The sequence below is a fragment of the Balaenoptera musculus genome, chromosome 7, assembly GCF_009873245.2.
Source record: "Balaenoptera musculus isolate JJ_BM4_2016_0621 chromosome 7, mBalMus1.pri.v3, whole genome shotgun sequence".
Taxonomy (NCBI): domain Eukaryota; kingdom Metazoa; phylum Chordata; class Mammalia; order Artiodactyla; family Balaenopteridae; genus Balaenoptera; species Balaenoptera musculus.
In genome coordinates, this window is record NC_045791.1 from 48,172,008 (window position 1) to 48,191,835 (window position 19,828).

General features: G+C 36.0%; 1 protein-coding gene across 3 annotated transcripts in view; it reads right to left on the reverse strand.

The window, feature by feature from the left end:
• The window catches only part of SCN9A (sodium voltage-gated channel alpha subunit 9), an 85,580-nt gene that overhangs the window by 42,440 nt on the left and 23,312 nt on the right, over window positions 1-19,828 (reverse strand). For all 3 annotated transcript variants that reach the window (XM_036859014.1, XM_036859013.1, XM_036859011.1), the window contains exons 12-16: window positions 17,584-17,713; window positions 16,143-16,381; window positions 13,904-14,077; window positions 12,799-13,155; window positions 9,571-10,047 (exon numbers count right to left, since the gene is read on the reverse strand). In XM_036859014.1, coding sequence (XP_036714909.1) covers window positions 9,571-10,047; window positions 12,799-13,155; window positions 13,904-14,077; window positions 16,143-16,381; window positions 17,584-17,713 — 1,377 coding nt within the window. The remainder of the gene's footprint in view (window positions 1-9,570; window positions 10,048-12,798; window positions 13,156-13,903; window positions 14,078-16,142; window positions 16,382-17,583; window positions 17,714-19,828) is intronic.

Here is a 19,828-nt window from a genome sequence, read left to right on the forward strand (position 1 = left end):
TTATAACTCGTAGTCAGCCCTCCGCACCCACCGTTCCTCAGTGCCCTCTGTTCCACATCCGTGGATTCAACCAACCACAGATCGTGTAGTACTGTATTCTTTACTACTGAAAAAATCCCAGTATTAGTGGAACCACGCAATTCAAGCCCCTGTTGTTCAAGGGTCAACTGTATAGCTTAAATTAGGAGGGGAAGTTGATAGAGGTTTTTTAATTAAATGCTGCTTCAGTGGCTTCTGTTACATACTAACTTTTATAATCCAGCCAATAAAAATTTATAGATCATGCACTTGAAATCACCTAAGGACATGAGAGATGTATCAAGGAATTCATCAAGAGAGCAACAAAAAACGATGGAATTGCCCCAGTGACATGCTGTGATGTCAATTTATCTATGGAAAAATTGTATATGTTTTAACTTTCTTGCAATGGGTCAGGCAGAGAGATTTTGTAGCTGAACAGCATGCATGACACTGAAAAAAAATATCATATACATATGTATGATTTTTTTTTTTAGGTAACCTGTGTAAAAGTGGTCACATATGTCTGTGCCTGGTTAAAAGCACAGAGCTGCATCCTTGATGGATCCAGTTTGTTTTTACCCCTGTGAGAAGTAAGAAGGTCAGGTACTGAAGTCTGTAAATGCAGCATGATGGAACAGTTTAATCAACTGATTTGAAATGTTTAAAGTCACATACCTGTAAGTAGAAATTAGTTATATTTGACAATGCATGCTATATGCTCAATGCAAAGCAATATATTTGAAACACAGTAATAAGATTAAATATAATTCAACATAGATTTAGAAATAATGAACTAAACAGTTACATAGTTCTGTTATTTAGATGAATTTAAACACTATTGATATAATGTGCGAAGGCAATCTTTTGCATTCTGCTTGCATATTCTAAAATTAGCATTTCTTGATTTACTTTTAATTTTGACATTTCAAACAGCATTACAGGAACGGAATGTTTTCAAATTTATCAAAATATAAAAATTAAGAAACATTGATTTAAACGTCAGACCAAAATTTCACTGTTTTTAGACACAAGAACAAATCCAATAAAGATGAAAATAATTTCAAATAGTTTGGAACCAATCTACAAAAAAGATATTATCTAAGTAAAATTCTGTAGGGGTGCTTTGTTTTGTTTTTGCAAGAATCTATGCATAAAAGATAGGATCAAATGTCAGCTTCCCCCAAAGGTATAATTGAAACTAATCCCTAAATCTTGCCAAATCAAATGCATTTCTGGAGAAGATTATTATATTTTCTAAAATGCAGTAAAGAGAAGAAATCTAAACTGCCTGCAACTGCCTCTTTGTGGAAAAAACTTTATAAAAAATCTAAGGAGAGACAGACCTAACAACAATGTAATTAAAACCACCATATATTAAAAATAAATAAAATATTTAACCTTGATGACTGCAAATACTTAAACAACTTTTTATAAAATCAATAAAAGGAGTGAATTTAATAACAAGTAAGCACATTTAAGTTTCTCCAAAGATGATGGCTTTCAAAAATTGAATGCTGAATAGATGAATAGGTGGATGGATAAATGAATGAGTGAATCAGATGAACAACATGAATGTTTGTTCCTCTGCCTGGGATTTCCTTCTCCACCACATTCACACAATGAAATGATCTCCATCCTTTAAGGTCTAGCTTAGGTGCCACCTCTTTTCATGTGCCTTCGACCTGATATAACCGCTTACTTAATACATCCTCAATGGACTGGTTTATTATTCTCTTACGGACTGTACTTTGCTCTGCTCTATTATCAAAGTAAACTATAAGCTAATAAATTAACATTAAGGAGGATTAGACACTGAACACGAATCAGCAAATGCACAATACCATTAGAACGGAAAATTTGATCCTGAATTGCAACATTACAGAGATATAACAGAAAATAATTATATTCCTATCCACTCTCTTGCCTTTCTATGATATGTATTATGGTAGTTAAAGCTTGGAGCTCAAATTTTAAAAGACCCCTAGAAACATCAGTGACTAACCAGCATCATTTCTTAATCTTTTAGCATCTTAGTCATCTGTAAATATAGATTAATATTATCCACTTTCCTGGGTTGTTTTAAGGAGGAAAGTTATATAGCTTATATGAAAGTGGCTAATGTATACATTTTCTCCTTGGTCTCTTTGGTGCTTTCCTGTGTCCACTTCTCAAGTGCTGAGTTGATCACTTGTCCTCGTCCTTTCTAAGGTCCCTGTACTGCAGTGGATGCTGTGGTGCACTGCCCCAGTCCCCCTTTCAGACACGCCACTCATTCTTCCACCTGCTAGGAGTGTTGGCAGCTGAGGGCTTGCAGCTGAGTCCCTCTCTGGGAATTGAAATACAGAAGGAAGCTGCCTTACTCAAGGTTACATCCCCTCCCCTGGCCTGGAAGAGTGGAGGGAGAGCCTGTATCCAGTGACGGACTGGCGTGGACCACACAAAGTCCTGACCCCTTGCTTCAACTTGGGACTACTCCAAAGGGTCATTCCAGTGCCGGAGGTGCCTACAGGGTCAGCTGAGGCCTCTGCTGCAACTGCAGAGCATTTCAGCTTCTCCCTCTGGGCAATCATCTCGCTTCCCTCACTTCTTACAGGTGTTAGGTGCTGAACCTGAGAACACTACTCAGAGTTGGTTTCCCAGGGAACCTGACCTCAAAATTAACATACAAAATTCCAACCTGTTTACAACTCTGACTTATCTTCTTAAAACCTCCAATTACCTACTGTTCACCATCACTTAGCTATCCTGCACATAGCTCACAATTAAGATGTCCCCAAATTAAACTCTGTCTCTATCTTACCCCCCAAGTTTTCTTCCCTCCCCCCACCCCGTATATTTTTAATAGCATCAATATCCATCCAGTCGTCTAAGCCAAAACTTTTGATTATGAGTTAATTTGTATCTCCCAAAAAAAGATATGTTGAAGTCCTAATGCCTGGTACCTCTGAATATGACCTTATGTGGAAATAGGGTCTTTGCAGATGTAGTCAAATTGAGAGGAATTCACTAGGGTGGGCCCTAATCTAACATAATTAGTGTCTTTATAAAATGAAAAGACAGAGACAGATAGGGAGAACTCCATGTGACAACAGAAGCGAAGATCAGAGTGATGCAGCTGCTACACATGGGAGGCCAAGGATGAAGTACCACCACCAGAAGCTAGGAAGAAGCGAGGTAGGATCCTCCCTAGAGCCTGCAGAGAGCATGGCCCTGCCTACACCTCCATTACAGATTTACAGCCTCTGGAACTATCTAAGAATACAGTTCTGTTGTATAAAGCCCCAAGTTTGTGATACTCTGTTATGACAGCCACAGGAAATGAATATACCCTTTGAAACAGCTCACAACTCACATATCCAGACCCTGAGCCCTTATTTTTTAAATCGCAGTGTCTTACCATTATCCCACGTGCCACCATCACTCCCTTAGATTGAGCCCTCATCAAGTGTGCTTCGGATGGCTGCAATAGCCTTTCATCCTCTCCCCTTTGTTACGCCCCCAACCAAACTTTCTTTAAAAGTAGAGGTTTGCTAACAACAAAGTATAACAAGACAGAGTTTCCTCTTTCTGTTAAATAAAAAGAAACCTATTTCAATCTCTCGCCCATGGTTAAGTCAAGCCATTTACTATCTGGCTCCAATTTACCTCTGCCACTTACTACTTCCCAGCAGGCCATCCTCATGTGTATTTAATGGGCTTTTGTGCACCTGGATGCTTCCACACATGCTAGGCCCATTACACCTACCAGAAGGGTGTCTCTGTCTCTCTCTGTCTCTGTCTCCCTCCCTTCCTCCCCCTCTCTTCCCGCTCCCTCTCTTTCATTCTCTCTCTTTCCTGATGAATTCTCTTTTTACCATAAAATCCGCTTCAAGTGCCATCTCCACTGTGAAGTGTTCCAGTTTATTTTCAAGATTATTAACCATATCTTTATCCTGCTTCAATATTTTTTCTAAAAATCTGTTTTAATTCTTTTTTATATGTTTAATTATAATTTCTGATTTCCATACGTGTTTCTCCTCAAAGGCAGGGACCTTGCTTTACTCTTTATCACTTAAGACAGTGCCAGAGAGCAAGAAGACCCTGAGCCTACAGCTACTGAGGAAATGAGTACACCAATGACATCTTTCTAGTGTCCAGCAGGCATAAGGCAAAAAGCAGGTGCTTAGGAAACGTGAGCTGAAACAATGAATAGCCACAGTTTACTGAACATGTACTCATGTATTCCTTCACAATTTTTTTCTCTCACAATGATCAAAGTGAATGGACTTTACTTCCTTTAAGAACAAAAATTTTGCATAACTGTGTTTGCAGTGTTTTAAATGACACTCTGTTGAAGGTGAGAAGTTTGATTGCGTAAAATTTGAAGGTTTCATTGATTTCCTTTCTTCAAGGACCTCAGCTAGCTCCATCACAACTTGGAGACAATGTTTCAAAACACTAAAGAACTACTGAGTAAAGCTGAGTAAAGTTTCTGTATTTGACTGGAGGAGGAATGAATAGGGGATCTTTCTGTGCTGAAAATTTTACACAGGATGTTTTCCTTTCTGCTGAGTACACAACAGGAGCAAATTCACTTAAGCCAGGCTTGATAATAGATACATTTGTCAAAAGAGCAGTAAAGAAGATTTGGGGTATTAGATTCACAGCGAGTAGCTTCTCTGAAAGCTGTCAGAGTTTAACCACTCCAAAATCACAGGAGGCTGTTACGTTTTAAAATATGTGGAGAAGTAAACTGGGTAAATTTAACGTTTTTCCCCCAAATGTACATATACTTTCAAATCAACATCACAATTCTGTAAAATGGCTCTTTTTTTATCTTTAAAGAAAGAAATAAGTTATCTGTAATAACTGAAAACAAAGGGTCTCTTTAACTCTCCAAGAAAGAGCTCTCCATTTAAAAAAATTTATTAGTTTAGTTTTTTAGAACTTTCAATTTTGAGATTTGGCATGATTTAAAAAAGAGAAAAAAACTACACTTCTTAAGAATTTAGTTAAGCCAGACACCAATCACATTGAATTACTGCAGCTGGGTGAAAAAAAAAATTTTTTTTTTTTTTCTCTAAGCAGCTGTTAGCACAGTGCCTGGAGCATAGAAGATCTCAATAAATATTTATTGAATGAATGGGTGCATTTCATGCTTCATTTGAGGCTCATAATAATGAAGCACTTCATTGTTAATGGTGAAAATCTGCAGTGTGTTAATGTTTGCCTAGGGCTTAGAGGGCTGCCTCAGGTGGAGGCTGATTCTGAGAGGGGCCATCAGTTCAGAGTGTATTCTGAGATGCAGTGACAGGAGTCTCACTCTCATGGGTCCCCTTGAGATGACAGTACGTCTTTCTCGATTCTGAGACAGACTCTATCTTCAGAGAAATGCTGATGTTCTATTGCCAATTATTGCCTCAAAACTCTTTAAGATAATTTACTCAACGCCTTATTTGAACTCATCTCTTTGGTCATTTGCTGGTAAGCTGTTTGATTACAAAATATTTTGACTTCAATCTGGAGTGTATATCTGTCTATCAGAACATGGAAACCTGCCTATCTGAGAGCCGACACTAGAAGAGGACAGAAAGTCTCCATAAACTACAATGGGAAAAAAAGGATGCTAGGACATGAAAGAGAGGGTGGATTTGTTTTTTTGGATGGCGAAAGGGAAAGAGGGAAAGGTGTCAAAGGTCAAAGATATTCTTTCCCCCTGTTCAAAATGCAGATTCTTAAACAGGTAAAAGTGGAAAATACCCCAGCCTCTGAATAAAGAAAATGATTTCTCAGAAACCTGGATCAAAATAAACCAGGAATGGGACTTCCCTGGTGGTCCAGTGGTTAAGACTCCGCACTTCCACTGCAAGGGGCACAGGTTCAATCCCTGGTCAGGGAAGTTCCGCATGCTGTGCAGCGTGGCCAAAAAAAAAAAAAAAGGAAAAAAATAAACCAGGGATGAATTTAGGTTCACTTCCTATGCAAACTCAATCCAGCACAGTGGCCCCTGGGAACCCTGCTGGTAAGGATTCTGAGGTTGCATCCAGACTTAGGCAGAGAGAGTTTGGAGGATATGGACCAGAACAGGCGTTTGTAACAAGCTCCTATGTTTGTCTTTACACACTAAAATTTAACCTGTAGCAAATAGCTACTTACAGTGTGTACATGACTACTAATCATACCCATGATAATTGTTAATTGGGCACTTATTTTCCAACAGGCACTTGTTTATCTAAATCATTCAATCTTTATTACAATTCTGTTGCATACAAGTAAACTAGAAAAAAACAGAGGTTTTTAAAAATTGCTCAAGATCATGGAGTTATTAGCAAATATTAAATACAGGATCTAAGGCAAGTATTCTATCTCCAGAGGATGCATTTTTCATCAAACTCCAAGGTAGTGCTTAAGACTTAAATAACTTACAAATATTCAATTGGGCATTATTTTCCATTGGATAATCATGATTTGCCTCTTTGGGCAAGGTTCATCAAGAACATGGAATCATTATTTCAAAGATATCTGAGGCATGAAAAATAAGAAAGTTACATAGGAGTTAAAAAATTGGGAACTCAAGTAAGAGCTGAAGATTAGGGGAATTAGAGCAGGGAGGTTAGCCTGGAAGGGCGTTAGAAAACACTTTAGGTGAATAAGGAAATCTGCATTTTTTTAGTGGTCCAAATTGAAAAGTAAAACCAACAAGTCATAACTAGGAACATTTAAATCTCAAGCTACTGGAGAGAAAGGCTCTAGAACAGGGTGTCACAGTTGGCAACAGCTTAATATTATCTAACAAGTTTCCTGTAGAGCTTGAAATTTCATTACTTCTCAAGTCCAGTATATACTCAAGTAGGTTTGAATGTAGTCAAGATGACACATTTTGAGATATGCCATGGAAAAATGTCTTATGAAGAAGGACAAACTTTCAAGATCCATAATTTAAAATCTGAACTTTTAGAGGCTAATAATGATGATGAATTCAGTAACAAACACAATACCTAACACTTTTTTAGGGCTTACCAACTCAAATACTGTGCTAAATGATTTAAAGAGACTAGCTTATGTATTCCTTATTACAACCTATGAGGTAGCCTCAAGCTCCTGAATATTATACCATGTAAACCACAGATAGGAAATAGAAAAAGTGTATTTTTTCTCATGTAGTTATGACTATAATGTCATAAAAAAACCCAATGGTAATTAAGAATATTAAAATGTTACCATCAAACGGTCTTTGGATAACACAGTTTAAGGGCACTAAATTTCACGCTTTTTAGGAAGGATTTATGGGCTAGGTGGCAGAGTAACTTTATGGATGGTTAAAATAGTCTATTTCCGTAACCAAATGGTTTATAGACTAAATCATTAATTATAAAAGACTGCTGGATACTATGACATCACAAACTTCCTCTGGATACCACAGGGTATGTAAATTCTTCAGAAGCATGGCTCAGTATCCCAGGGGAGACAAACTGGGTATCAACCCCAATAGGAATGTGGGTTTTATCCCTGAAATAGACAAATACAGGAGAAGGAAGGTAGACTTATGAATAACAAGACTGGGATTCTTGTCTTGGCTCTGCCTTGAACCAGCTTTATAACTATAGATAAAGTCGCTTCCTCTTAATGGCCTTCTCAGTTAGGAAATGAGGTGCTAAATGGGGCAGGTCTATTATAGTCCCTTTACAATGTTATAATTCAACAGACTAAGAATATGATTTTTGCCAGCGACTAAGGAGATCCATGTAGGGATAGCCACAGGCTTTGAGCAAAGAAAAAACGACCAGGTAAGAAATGATTCCTCCCGAATATTAAGATGAAAGCAATATTTGGTAAACTCAACCAAGCTACCAAAGTGCTTTAACACCCAGAATCTCAAGCTTATTCAGAAAGTCTGCCAGGCAGTTAGGGTTTTACAACTCTAATCTTTGTAGGCAGAGAAATGGGTAATTGAATTAGTTTTCCTTTTCACATGAGACTAGACGCAGATTACTGTTCCTGAGCGGGGTATGTGAAATCTAATTTTCTACCTTCAAGCCAAAACAACCACATCTTTTGAATTTTGGATTACTTCTTCCATGTAAAGATTTTTAAAATAAAATATTTTATTCCTTACTTTGTGATCTTGGAAATAATTTTTTTGGCTACTTAAAATATATATACTCATAATTTATTTAATCATCTATTCATTCAATAAGTAAGTACTGAGCATTTACTCTGCACCTAGTACTGGTCGTATGGTGTGCATGCACACAAACACACACACATACACACACACAGAGCTGTGTATCTTTGTTCCAAAATCCACTATAAATTCATGGAGGATAGGTCTTAATATAAGGTTAAGAAGATAGAAGATGTTTGGGAAATACCTGTCAAACACTTTCAAATATGACCTAAAGAAAGGAAAAATATTTTAAAGTGATATCTTAAAACTTTAAAGAGATGCCATAAAAATGCTTTGTGATAAAACTCACTTATGATTATTATATTCCATATTAATAAAAATACAGCTCAACAATGCTTTGAATATATGCAACCAAGTGTGGGGAAGGAGGATACAAAAAAAGTTTTAATAAAAGTTTCCCGTTTTCAATGAGTTTACAGTACCATTTGATGCATACAATAATTTCTCAAAAAAATTAAGATACAAGGCTAAATAATAAGTCTAGGAGAAGGCATAAAATTGTGTGGGGTTCAAAATGAGATCATATCTGTTTGAAGAGAAACTAGGAATGATGCAACAGCTACGACTTTTGAGTTCTGAGTACTGTTCTAAGCATACCGCATGTGTTAATTCATTTAACCCTCACCTAACCCTATGCTGTAAGGCCTAATAATTTTACACACGAGGAAGCTGAGGGCTATGTCTTGAAGTACATGTTTAGGATTTTGACTGAAGAAGGAAACCCCAAGCAAAATCATGCAGGTTGTGAGTGTATGTGGCCCAGAAGAAAAATGGCTTGGTTCAGGCGCAGGAGCCCTAGCAAGCCCAGGAGAGACAGCTGGTCAGCTGGCTGGGGCCATGGTGTGAAGGCTTTATGTATGGTCCACAATTCACATCTACGTTGGGGATCAAGGATACTTCAAAGGAGAAGTATGATTAGGACTGAACCTAAGTAAAATTAATCAAACAAGTGGATTAGAGTAGATGGAAAATGGAGGCAGAGACACCAGTGGGGAATGGGAATACACGTGGAATGGTTTCGGCAAGAAGTAGACAGGGCAAAGGCAAAGGTGATGAACAGGAGCTGTGGATTCAACAGACACTGTGAAAGGAGATGGTATATGACTTTAGGATTGATAACAAACAGGGAATAAAGGAAGGGAAGACTTAAAGATACCTGGTGCTTTCAAATTTCGCTAAATGGATTATATCAGTTATGAAGAACCAGTAAGTAAAACCTTACCATATGAACCTTCAGGAAGCTACAGTATAAATTCACATACACACAAACTACTCAGTAGTATGCAATATTAGAATAAACTTAGGACAGCAAAAATCTGAAATTTTAACTCATTTCGTACTAGTTAATAACATGAAACAAAATGCGTATAAAACAATCTTACCCCTTTGCTGTATTCACTATCTGAATCACTGCTAAGTTCCTCAGTATTCATAAATTCCAAATCAGATTCCCCAGGTGCAATTGGCACTGTCACTGTGAGGCTGGGATTATGAATAAATGATTGACAATCACTTTCTTCCACCAAGTATTTGTCCATGCTGTTTCCAAAACCACTGGTTTTATCTTTTTCTTTGTGAAAATTGTGATCCTTGCTCATTTCAGCAAGTGTGTGGTTAGAGATGTAGTTTTCCTTCTTAAAATTTAGATCTTCTTTTCGGCTTATCTCTCTGGAAATCTCTGGCTTTGTGGAAAATGCTTTTAGAATAAATTCACGTAAGGTTTGTTTCACATAATTTATTCCCTTCTTAATTCTAGCCACTGCAGTCTGGAGGTTGTTTGCATCAGTGTCTTCTTCAATTGCTGTAAGATTGTCTGAACTAAATGAGCTCAATAATAAAGCAAGAAATAGGTTGAGGACCTACGTCAGGGTGGGGATAGGGTGTGGAGAAAAAGGGAGACAGGAAATAAAAACGAAAATAAGTGCAGTTTTCTGAAATACAGGCCAAAATCCAAACCAGCAATGAAGAGCCCTGAACTTCTTCACCCATAGATAAGAACATATGATAGGTGTAGAGGAGAAGCTAGAGTCCTCATCAGTCTCTCCATGTCTGAGCTTCTGTGAACTCTGGGGAGCAGAGGTCAGCCATACCCTTAAAGGGCTAGCATGAGGAGCAAAGAGAATGTTCCCTCACCATTACCATGATGTCATTCCTAAGTTACTTTCTACAGCAGGAATCCCTTGTCCAAATTCCCTTTTATGGGTCTAAATAGCTCTTCTAACATTACCTTTGATATTTGTTACCTGTGAGAAACAAGTAGAACAAGAAAATTGTGACTAGTGTCTATTGTGCTGAAGGTAACTTAAGCCAAGATCTGTGTTCACTTTTCCCAGGAGATAAATGTCACTTATTACAACAAATGGAACATACAACACTTGCAGAGCTCCTGTAATAAAATATTCTGTCCGAGAATTTTGCCAACTTGCAACTTAATGAGGCTTTTTTTTTTGGTTGCGCTGTGTGGCATGCGGGATCTTAGTTCCCTGGCCAGGGATCAAACCCGTGCCCCCTGCAGTGGAAGCATGGAGTCCTAACCACTGGACTGCCAGGGAAGTCCCTTAATGAAGCTTTTAAAGCAAAGAAAAAGACCTGCGCATTGAACCCAATTCAAATGAGACAATGGCATTATGATTGGGTGGCTTCACTGCCAATCATTTTGGCCCTGGACAACTCCAGGTCAAGACAACTCCTACTTGAAGCAAAGTTCTGTTTGTGTGCAAACTATTTCTGTTTTTCCTCCTGGAGGTAAGGGTCCAGGTGAACTGAACATTGTGGAAAGAAAAAAAAAAAACAGAATTCTTACAGAGGGCTAAAAATATGTAAATCATATTTTAAAAGTGTTTTACATAAAAAACAAAAAGATAATTGAAATAATCTTTCATTTAAGTCTCTTCATGGCCAAAAACATCTACCTCATATTTAAACAATCAAAATTAGACCAAACTGAGGAAAAGGGACTCACCCCTGATTTTGGTCACACCTAAAACAATTTCTCAGAAATGTAAGTAGAAAAGCACAAGTTAAAAATGTCTGTGTTAATATGTCTAGTTTAAGAGAAGAATCCGAGAGGGAGGGGAAAGAGAAAAGCATAGAAAACAATTTGATGAATCATTAAGGAATTCTGAATTGGTTATTTTCATTTTGGTTTTTATTGTCAATGAAAAATATATTGCACTATGAAATGTATGTTTGTTTATGTATATGTTTTAATAGGAATGTTGATGGGAAGCCAAGGGCTCATTTTACCCTTTAGTCTCCCTAATCAATGCAAATGTTAATAGATTTCTTTTTTTCCTTCAAATTTGTAATTAGATTTCATTTTTCCAGCTTTATTGAGAGATAATTGCCATACAACACTGTGTAAGTTTAAAGTGTACAACATGTTGATTTGATATCCTTATATATTAGGGAACACCTCCATCACGTCTCATAATTACCATTATTTTTTTGTGGTGAGAACATTTAAGTCTACTCTGTTAGCAACTTTCAAGTTGGCATGTGGGCTGCAAGGACAAAAAAAATGAGCAACTTATTTTTAAGCCAGTGGGAAGTGAAGGTACTAACCATATGGCTGTTATCACAGACAACCTCCTGGGATACCTGATGAAGAGTCTGATGCTAGGTTGACCAACTAAACCAAACCAACATGGTGGCTTTGAAAACTGAATTGAGTCATTGAAGAGCATCTTATCCCAATTATCTCCTGCCTCTAAGCTTGAAAATTCCTACCAACAGGTACGTATAAGAAAGAAGGAAACAAACAGTGAAGGCGTACAAGCTAGGAAAACACTAATGGAGAAGCAGATCACTTGTAAAAGAGATGCTATAGAGCAGTGGTGGGCAAACTTTTTCTGTAAAAGGGCCAGATAATAAATTATTTAGGTTTTGTAGGACAAAGAATCTCTATGGAGACTACTCAGACCTGTTTGTGTAGAGTAAAACAGCCGAAGACAATATGTAAATGAATGAGCATGTCCGTGTTTCAATAAATTTTGCTTATGGAAACTCAAATTTGAATTTCATATAATTTCCATGTGCCAAAAAATATTTTTCTTTATATTTTTTTAACAATTTAAAAATGTAAAAAACATTTCAGTTTTGCAGGGCCATGCAAAAACAAGCAGTGTGTGGGATTTGGCCCATGGGCCATATTGTTTGCTGATAACTTGTTATAGGTGCTAGTCTTATATGTGACTTTAACAGAGCAGGACTAGTCCTTCCATTTGCCTTGTTCCATTATAACTTCATTTTTGTTATTGTTAATTTAATCATATTCTATTTACTAGTGTAGCTTCACATTTGAATCAACACTTAAGAGACATGAAAACCACAGATGTAACCCATATGACATCACTATCAAAATGAAAGAATAGAAAACTTTCCATTAAAATAAATATTGTGAAAAATATAAATATAGCTTATCTGGCACAGAAATGTAGACAATATTTCATTTTCTTTTCTGTTCTTCACTGAATTTAAATAGTCAATATTCCATTATAATTAATAGTTTTAGATCTAATTAATCCTATAATTATAAAAGTAACTGATCATATCATCATGTAACAATTTTCTATGGAGAATTTTAAATGTATGAACATCAGATTACATACCACCAGGTTTCCAATGACCATGACCATCATGTAAACAATAAGGCACATGGCTTGACCGGCGACCTCCATGCAGTCCCACATGGTCTCTATCCACTCTCCACACAACACTCGGAACACAATCAGGAAGGAGTGGAAGAAGTCATTCATGTGCCAGCGTGGGAGTATGCAGTCTTCATTGATCTTACAGACACATTCTTTGTAGCTCTTACCAAAGAGCTGCATGCCAACCACGGCAAAAATGAAGACGATGATGGCCAACACCAAGGTGAGGTTACCCAGAGCCCCCACTGAGTTACCAATGATCTTGATCAGCATGTTCAGTGTTGGCCAAGATTTTGCCAACTTGAAAACTCGGAGCTAAAAGTAAACACAAAGCTTAATATTAATTTTTATGAAAAAGTTCTCAATGTTTCCAATCTTGAATTTTGTTCCAAAATTTAGTTCTAAAATATTGTCATTATTACCTAGCTAAAATCGATTATTTCTACTTTTCATTTTCATCTACTCTCAATATTCCTGTTATTTTGTTATACTTGCCACCATATAATTACCACACAAATTTTGAAGGAACTGTAATTTTAGTTCAGGATTGTTATAGAACCTCTATCAGATATTATATCCTTTAAATTGAAAATTTATCCTTAATTCTATTTTCTGATACTTTCATAATTTTTTTCATGCTGACATAGGGAGAAAGCCTAACATGTTAGAGGAAAAAAGCATTAGAAAGTGTTTACTTTTTAATATTTTTGATATCAGAGAACAATTTTGAGGCTATAATCTTTAATTATCAAATCCACAAAGTAATGAACATATTATAATGGTTGAAATTCTATAAACCATAAGCTTATTGCGATATAAATCATCGCGCTACCATTATACTAGCATACAACTGAATATGTCTTCAAGATCCTAAAATTAAGATATCTGTGTGATTTTGAGCTCTAAGTGCATTTGTTACTGAATGGGCTTTATTTTACTAGATACTGAGACCTAATCTTGTCTTTTGATTCAAACCTCCAAAAGTTTTAAATAATAATAATGCAAAACCAAAGAAACACCCCTTTATATATAGAATATAATGGTAAGGTTGGTCTATATTTACCAGTCTGAATGATCGTAGAACTGACAATCCTTCCACATCTGCTAGAAAAAGCTCCACTAAGCTTAAAGTCACAATAAGACTGTCAAAAATATTCCATCCTACTTGGAAGTACTCATATGGATCCATGGCAATTAGTTTTAAAACCATTTCAGCTGCAAAGATGCCAGTAAAGACCTACATGAAAAATATAATATTTTTCTAGTATTATTAGAAGGTATGGAATCAAGCTAATGATAATAATGACATGTTTAGCATTTACTGTGTTTCAGACAATGTGCTAGATACTTTATAAACATATTATTTCATTCAATCCTACAAACTAAATATCACTAGTCCTATAGCTCTAATACAAGCATCGAAGGGTTATGAAGCTCTAACTCACCTATCAGCTCTCATCACCTTTAGACAGCATCATAGAAAAGCATACTAAAATTTCAGATAAATTAAACCTTTGAAAATTAACACAGGCAATCTTTGCAAAACAAGTTTTGTGGGTCAACAAGTTATCCTGGAAGATAATATAAAGGAAACAGACTGATACAAAAATTTTGAACCAGTCTTTTTTTCTGGTCTGACTACTCTTAGGGTAATAAGGAACAAGTTGACTCACTCTTTAAAGATTTATCAGTAGAAAAGGAAAAAGTATTTAATTGATACAGTAGCAGCTAAAGTAAGACTTCCAAAGCTTTGACACAAAAGTGCATCACAAAACATCATTAATTCATGACATGGCATCAAAGGACTCATTTAAAAAGGCAACAGTGAAAGACTTATGAATCATTCGGGTACAATTTGATTCAAAAAAACTGAGCAAAGAAGGTTCAAAGGGAAATAGTTAGCTCTATAACTGTGCGAGTCATTTTTAAAATAATGCAGCATCAAGAAGACTAGCAGGGAGCACCCAGACTTGGGATTGTAGTTATAGACAAGAAACATGGTGAGTCTTTTTTGGATTCACAGTGATGCAGTCAAGTCAGTGAGAAGGTACTGATTTTCATCATCTGGACCTCTACCAACAATTAGAAACTAGATTAAATAGTCCTGCCTTTTTCCAGTGAGGAATAGAAAGAAAGAAGAATGCTAACTTAGAGCACATGAGTTTTAAACATCCTGACTGGGAATATTCATAAGAAATTTTGGAGAGATGATCAACTCAGAAACACTCTTTGACTTCAAAGATCAATTGGTTTGGGACCACGGCAAAAGTAAAATTATCTTATACAGACATTTGCAAAGACATCCAGAGTTTTTCATGATTTATGAAGAGTCATAAGTTGGGACCCTTTGGTTGTGAAATAGTACTTCTGCCTGATTCATGCAGATTGTTGGAAACTAGCACTTTCTATTTGCCATAAGGCATTAATTAACTTGAGTGTGATCAACACTGCACATTAAAGAGCATCAACTTTCCTACTAGAATCCTTCTAGTCTGCCCTTATGTCTTCTGTGTCCAGTTTAATCATTCTGGTTTCCAAATATTCTTGTTCTTAAGGCTTGTTTCTGCTGATTCATTGAAAGCATGATGGTGATGATGAAGATGATGGTGACGATGATGATGATGGTGATGACAATAGGTTTGATTTGTTGAGTACTTACTATATGCCAGGCTGATAAGTAGAAAGTGTTTATTCCTCTCAATAATATGATATATAAAATATTATTATCATTATATTAAAGAATTATTATTATTATTTTATAAAGTATTATAATTACATAAATGAGAAAATTAAAGATTACAGACATTAAAACATTTTCCCAAGGTCATAAAACCAGTAAGAGGCAAAACCAGGATTCAAACTCAGGACTTTGGACCTCCAAAGGTCTAGGTTCTTTACCTATTATGTCAAAACAAAGTATCCATAGCTTTTCTGAAAACATGTAGGGTATGTACTCATAAGGAAGCTGCAGTGTAATTATAAAATGGGTAAGGAAGTATCAAATTTTCAAAGTGTTGCTGCTAAGAGACATGCCAGCAGAAAAACAGAACACACTATCATCTCCCAAGATGTGACTCGTTATGGAAATAGTATTGTTATTTATAGGCCTCAACATTACCGCAAAATTATTTAAAAATAGTAACTATCACCAGAAACTTGACTCTGTACAATGATTCATACTGTGAGTTCTGGAGATGCCTAATTACCTAGCTAAATATTCATCTGACTTCAAAAAAAGAAACGACAGTCATGACAAACAAAGAGAGCAGCTCTGGGAACACAACCCAAATTAAGAGACTTACCAAATTTCCCACAGTGAGCACGTTCTTGAATTCATCAGTCATTGGGTGATGTTCCATAGCCATGAACAGTGTGTTTAAAACTATGCAAATGGTAATAGCAAGATCTACAAAAGGATCCATTACAATAAAATAGATAAGTTTTTTGAATTTTATCCAATATGGAGAGCAATTCCAGATCAAGAATGTGTGTGCAAATCTGTACCACCAAGGTGGACATTTTTGCCTGGACTCCTCGAGTTCTGGGAGAAAAAACAACAGAGAACACCAAGTCAATCATTTGCATATTGTATACTTTTTATTCCTCACCAGATACAAATCAGCAGTATACTTTAACACTGAAACACGTCTTCTGTTTAGACTTTGCAAATTTAACAGTACTGTTTCTATGAAAGCATAGCATGTTACATAAAAATCTTATATCACACATTCATTTACTAGATCAACCATAAGGAGAAGGCAGTGAAATTAATGAATGAGAGCAGATATGGATATCTCTGAGAGAAACATATCCTTAACATATGACAGTAAACAAGAGAATTGATGTTTTCTTAATGGAGATATGTATATTTTTAAGATAAATGTATGTATACCAGTATACATACTTTCCCCTGTGTCCTTAACCCATTACAACAATAACACACTTCTACTCTATCCAGGAAAAGCTCTTGCTAGTTCACAGGTGAAAACAATCCCAGAACCAAGAAACTGAAAATAATTTATAGAGTGACTCATGCAATAGGCACTAAACACCATTAGCCCATTTCGTTCTCATCATAAATTTAGGAGGTAGGTGAAAACTTTGTCTGGGCCCATCATGGGTATGTGGGGGGACGAGGTGGTAGCCCGTGGACAAGGTAAGACCTGGGGCACATTGTGGGGAGAGAAGGTGGGAGGCAACACAGTTTTTAAATTGCCACCCTTTGACCGACCACTACTATTCACATCATATTCTCTGAACTGCTTTCTCTAATTCCTTTGGATCACAATCTTAACAGATGTCATGTCACATATTTACCATTTCACCATTTTATAGAAGGTGCTCAGAGGCAGCAATTTATAAACACCTGGAAGTTTGTATTATTTTCTCACATTTTAGAAAGATGATCAATTCCAAGAGACTAGGTAAAGTTTCGAAGAATACATAGTGAGAGAACCACACAGGCCTGGGTTAACCTCCCTTTCTTCATTTAGTACCATAAAGTTATCTATCTTTGAAAGGCATATCGCCCAAAGCCTGTCTTTAATCACAAATAACTTTATCCACTTTTTAAGCACATAAAGACAATTCCTTTAGTGTCCATTGGTTAGCCTTACCATTGTTTATAACCATTTTATATTCTTTGAATTCTTTCTAAGAACTTGCTATATCTATTTAAGGCTGACTAGGACTTACCTGAATTTTGTTAAAAATCTGTATGGTAAAGAGAATATTATTCCGTACCTTCTACAGTGTTTGTTAATATGCTTGCCCTACTCATTGCCCTTTGTCTGAGATTGGGATCATTCAACATATCCTCAGAAAGGAGGTAAGAACTGGAACGTCTTTTCTTGTGTATTTGATTGTTTGTACCCTGAAAAAAAAAAGATGATTAATTACAGTTTTAAGAATGGAATTCTAATAAATTGTAGGTAGAAAATAAAATCTTGCTCACATAGTTGTAGTGAGTAATTAAAAGTAGAGTCTAGATTGTTGATTTGAATCATGGCTCTGCTACTTACAGGCTGTGTATCATAGGAGAGTTACTTAACCTCTCTGTCTCCATTTCATCACTGGTAAAATGGGGGTAATCATAGCACTTGCCTTACAATCTTTCTATGAGTATTAAATGAATTAATACTTAGGAAATAAAAGATAAAATGAGCTGCTTTCATTGTTAAATTCACTATCATTATCTATCTTTCAGAGTTTCCAATTTATTCAGATAGTTTTACTATGTAAGAATCCTACGTGTAAACAGCTAAACAATTGTTAAGTGGCGTGTGCGTAAAGGGGTAGAACCTAGATTTCTAGGTTAAATTAAATTTTTGTAATTATTCTTTGTTAAGGTACAGCAATAACAGAGGCAACTGTAATGATTGTTTCTCACTGCCAAGGAAGATCTCATGAGCTGCTCTGAGGCTATGAGGAAAAATGACTCAGTTGGAAAAGGACAATTAAGACTGATGGAAACTGTAGCAAAATGGAGAATATAAGCTCCATCTAAAAGAGGTGACCACTCTCCAGCTCTAAAGGATTGCTGCTATGCAGCAGGAATATGAGCTCAGTCTTACCAGGTATACCCATTTTTATGTGAAGATGTCTTATTTCTAAATCTTAGCAACTAATTCAAAGTTAAAACACTATGCCAGTTCAGGGCAGGCCAACAATACACACACACACACACACACACACACACATGCTCACACACATATATATACATATAAACAACTATACAAGTCTACATTTATCATCTATCTATCTAGTTGTGTGTGGTATGTATGTACGTGTGTATACACACAAACACACACACCATTCTACATATATATAGATATACAGATCTAGAGTTGTAAAGTTGTACAGTTTATATTTGTGTATATATTAAAACATTGACAAACAGGCAAAAATATGTGTATGTGTGTATGTATGCATGTATGTGTATGTGCAAAGACACACACACATATCTGCAGGTGGCTTTATATAGAAATCTTTCTATAACCATGTTTTCCCTGATATACTCTCTAATTTACTGACTTTCCAGAAGCAGAGATTTCTTTTTCCCCAAGTCAAACAATCAGCTGTGTTGATTAAATAATTTGTTCTCCATGTAGACATGTCTCAGGTGTCAAGTTTATACTATTTCTCATGCAATTTTTTCATCTAAACTGTACATTATTCCACACTATTATGTTTTGCATTTCTATTGAATCTTAAAGTTTCCACTAATTACTCAAGTTTTGTAGTTTTAGTTTCAGGATTTAGAGTGCTACTGATTTTTCTGTGGGTAAAAATAAAGTATTAAATAAAACATTCCATTTAAAAATAGGAAATAATCTCCAAATCTGATACACATTATATAATCTTTTACAGGTAATACACATTGTTGAAAAGCAAAACACAACAAAGATCTGATTCTATGGAAATTTAACATGCTCGTTTGATAAGGAAAAATACCTTGACAGAGGGCTGAAGCTGTATCGTGCAAGCACAGAGGTCACAGGTGACCTAAAAGCACATGCATTCTTTCAAACCAAATGAAAATATGTGTGTGGCCATGGCTTTGATGGAACTTTATTCTCACTTGAAATACTACATTGTCTGCAACTATGAATTTACGAATCGGTAGCCCAAGTTCAAAGTCAAAGCCTTGCTGATACTGAGTAATGCAGTGTAACATAGTCAGTGGCCTTAAGAGGTAACCTAGATACTCCCTAAACCGGAAAGACTTTCAAGCCTAATCACACCCTTTTCTCAAACCACTCAATGACTCCTAAACTCTTGAAATTGTTGTTTTGGAAAGGTGTTTTGTTTTTGTCTTTATATATATATGTTTGCATTTCTGTATGTGTTTTGGATATTATGTGTTTATTCATAGATTCCAGATAAAAGAGTTCTGTTGTTTTTTAATGAAAACAGTAAGTTTCATTTATGTATGGGAAAAAGCACAGTTATTCTAAATTATTTCCAAGAAGCCTACCACACATTGGAG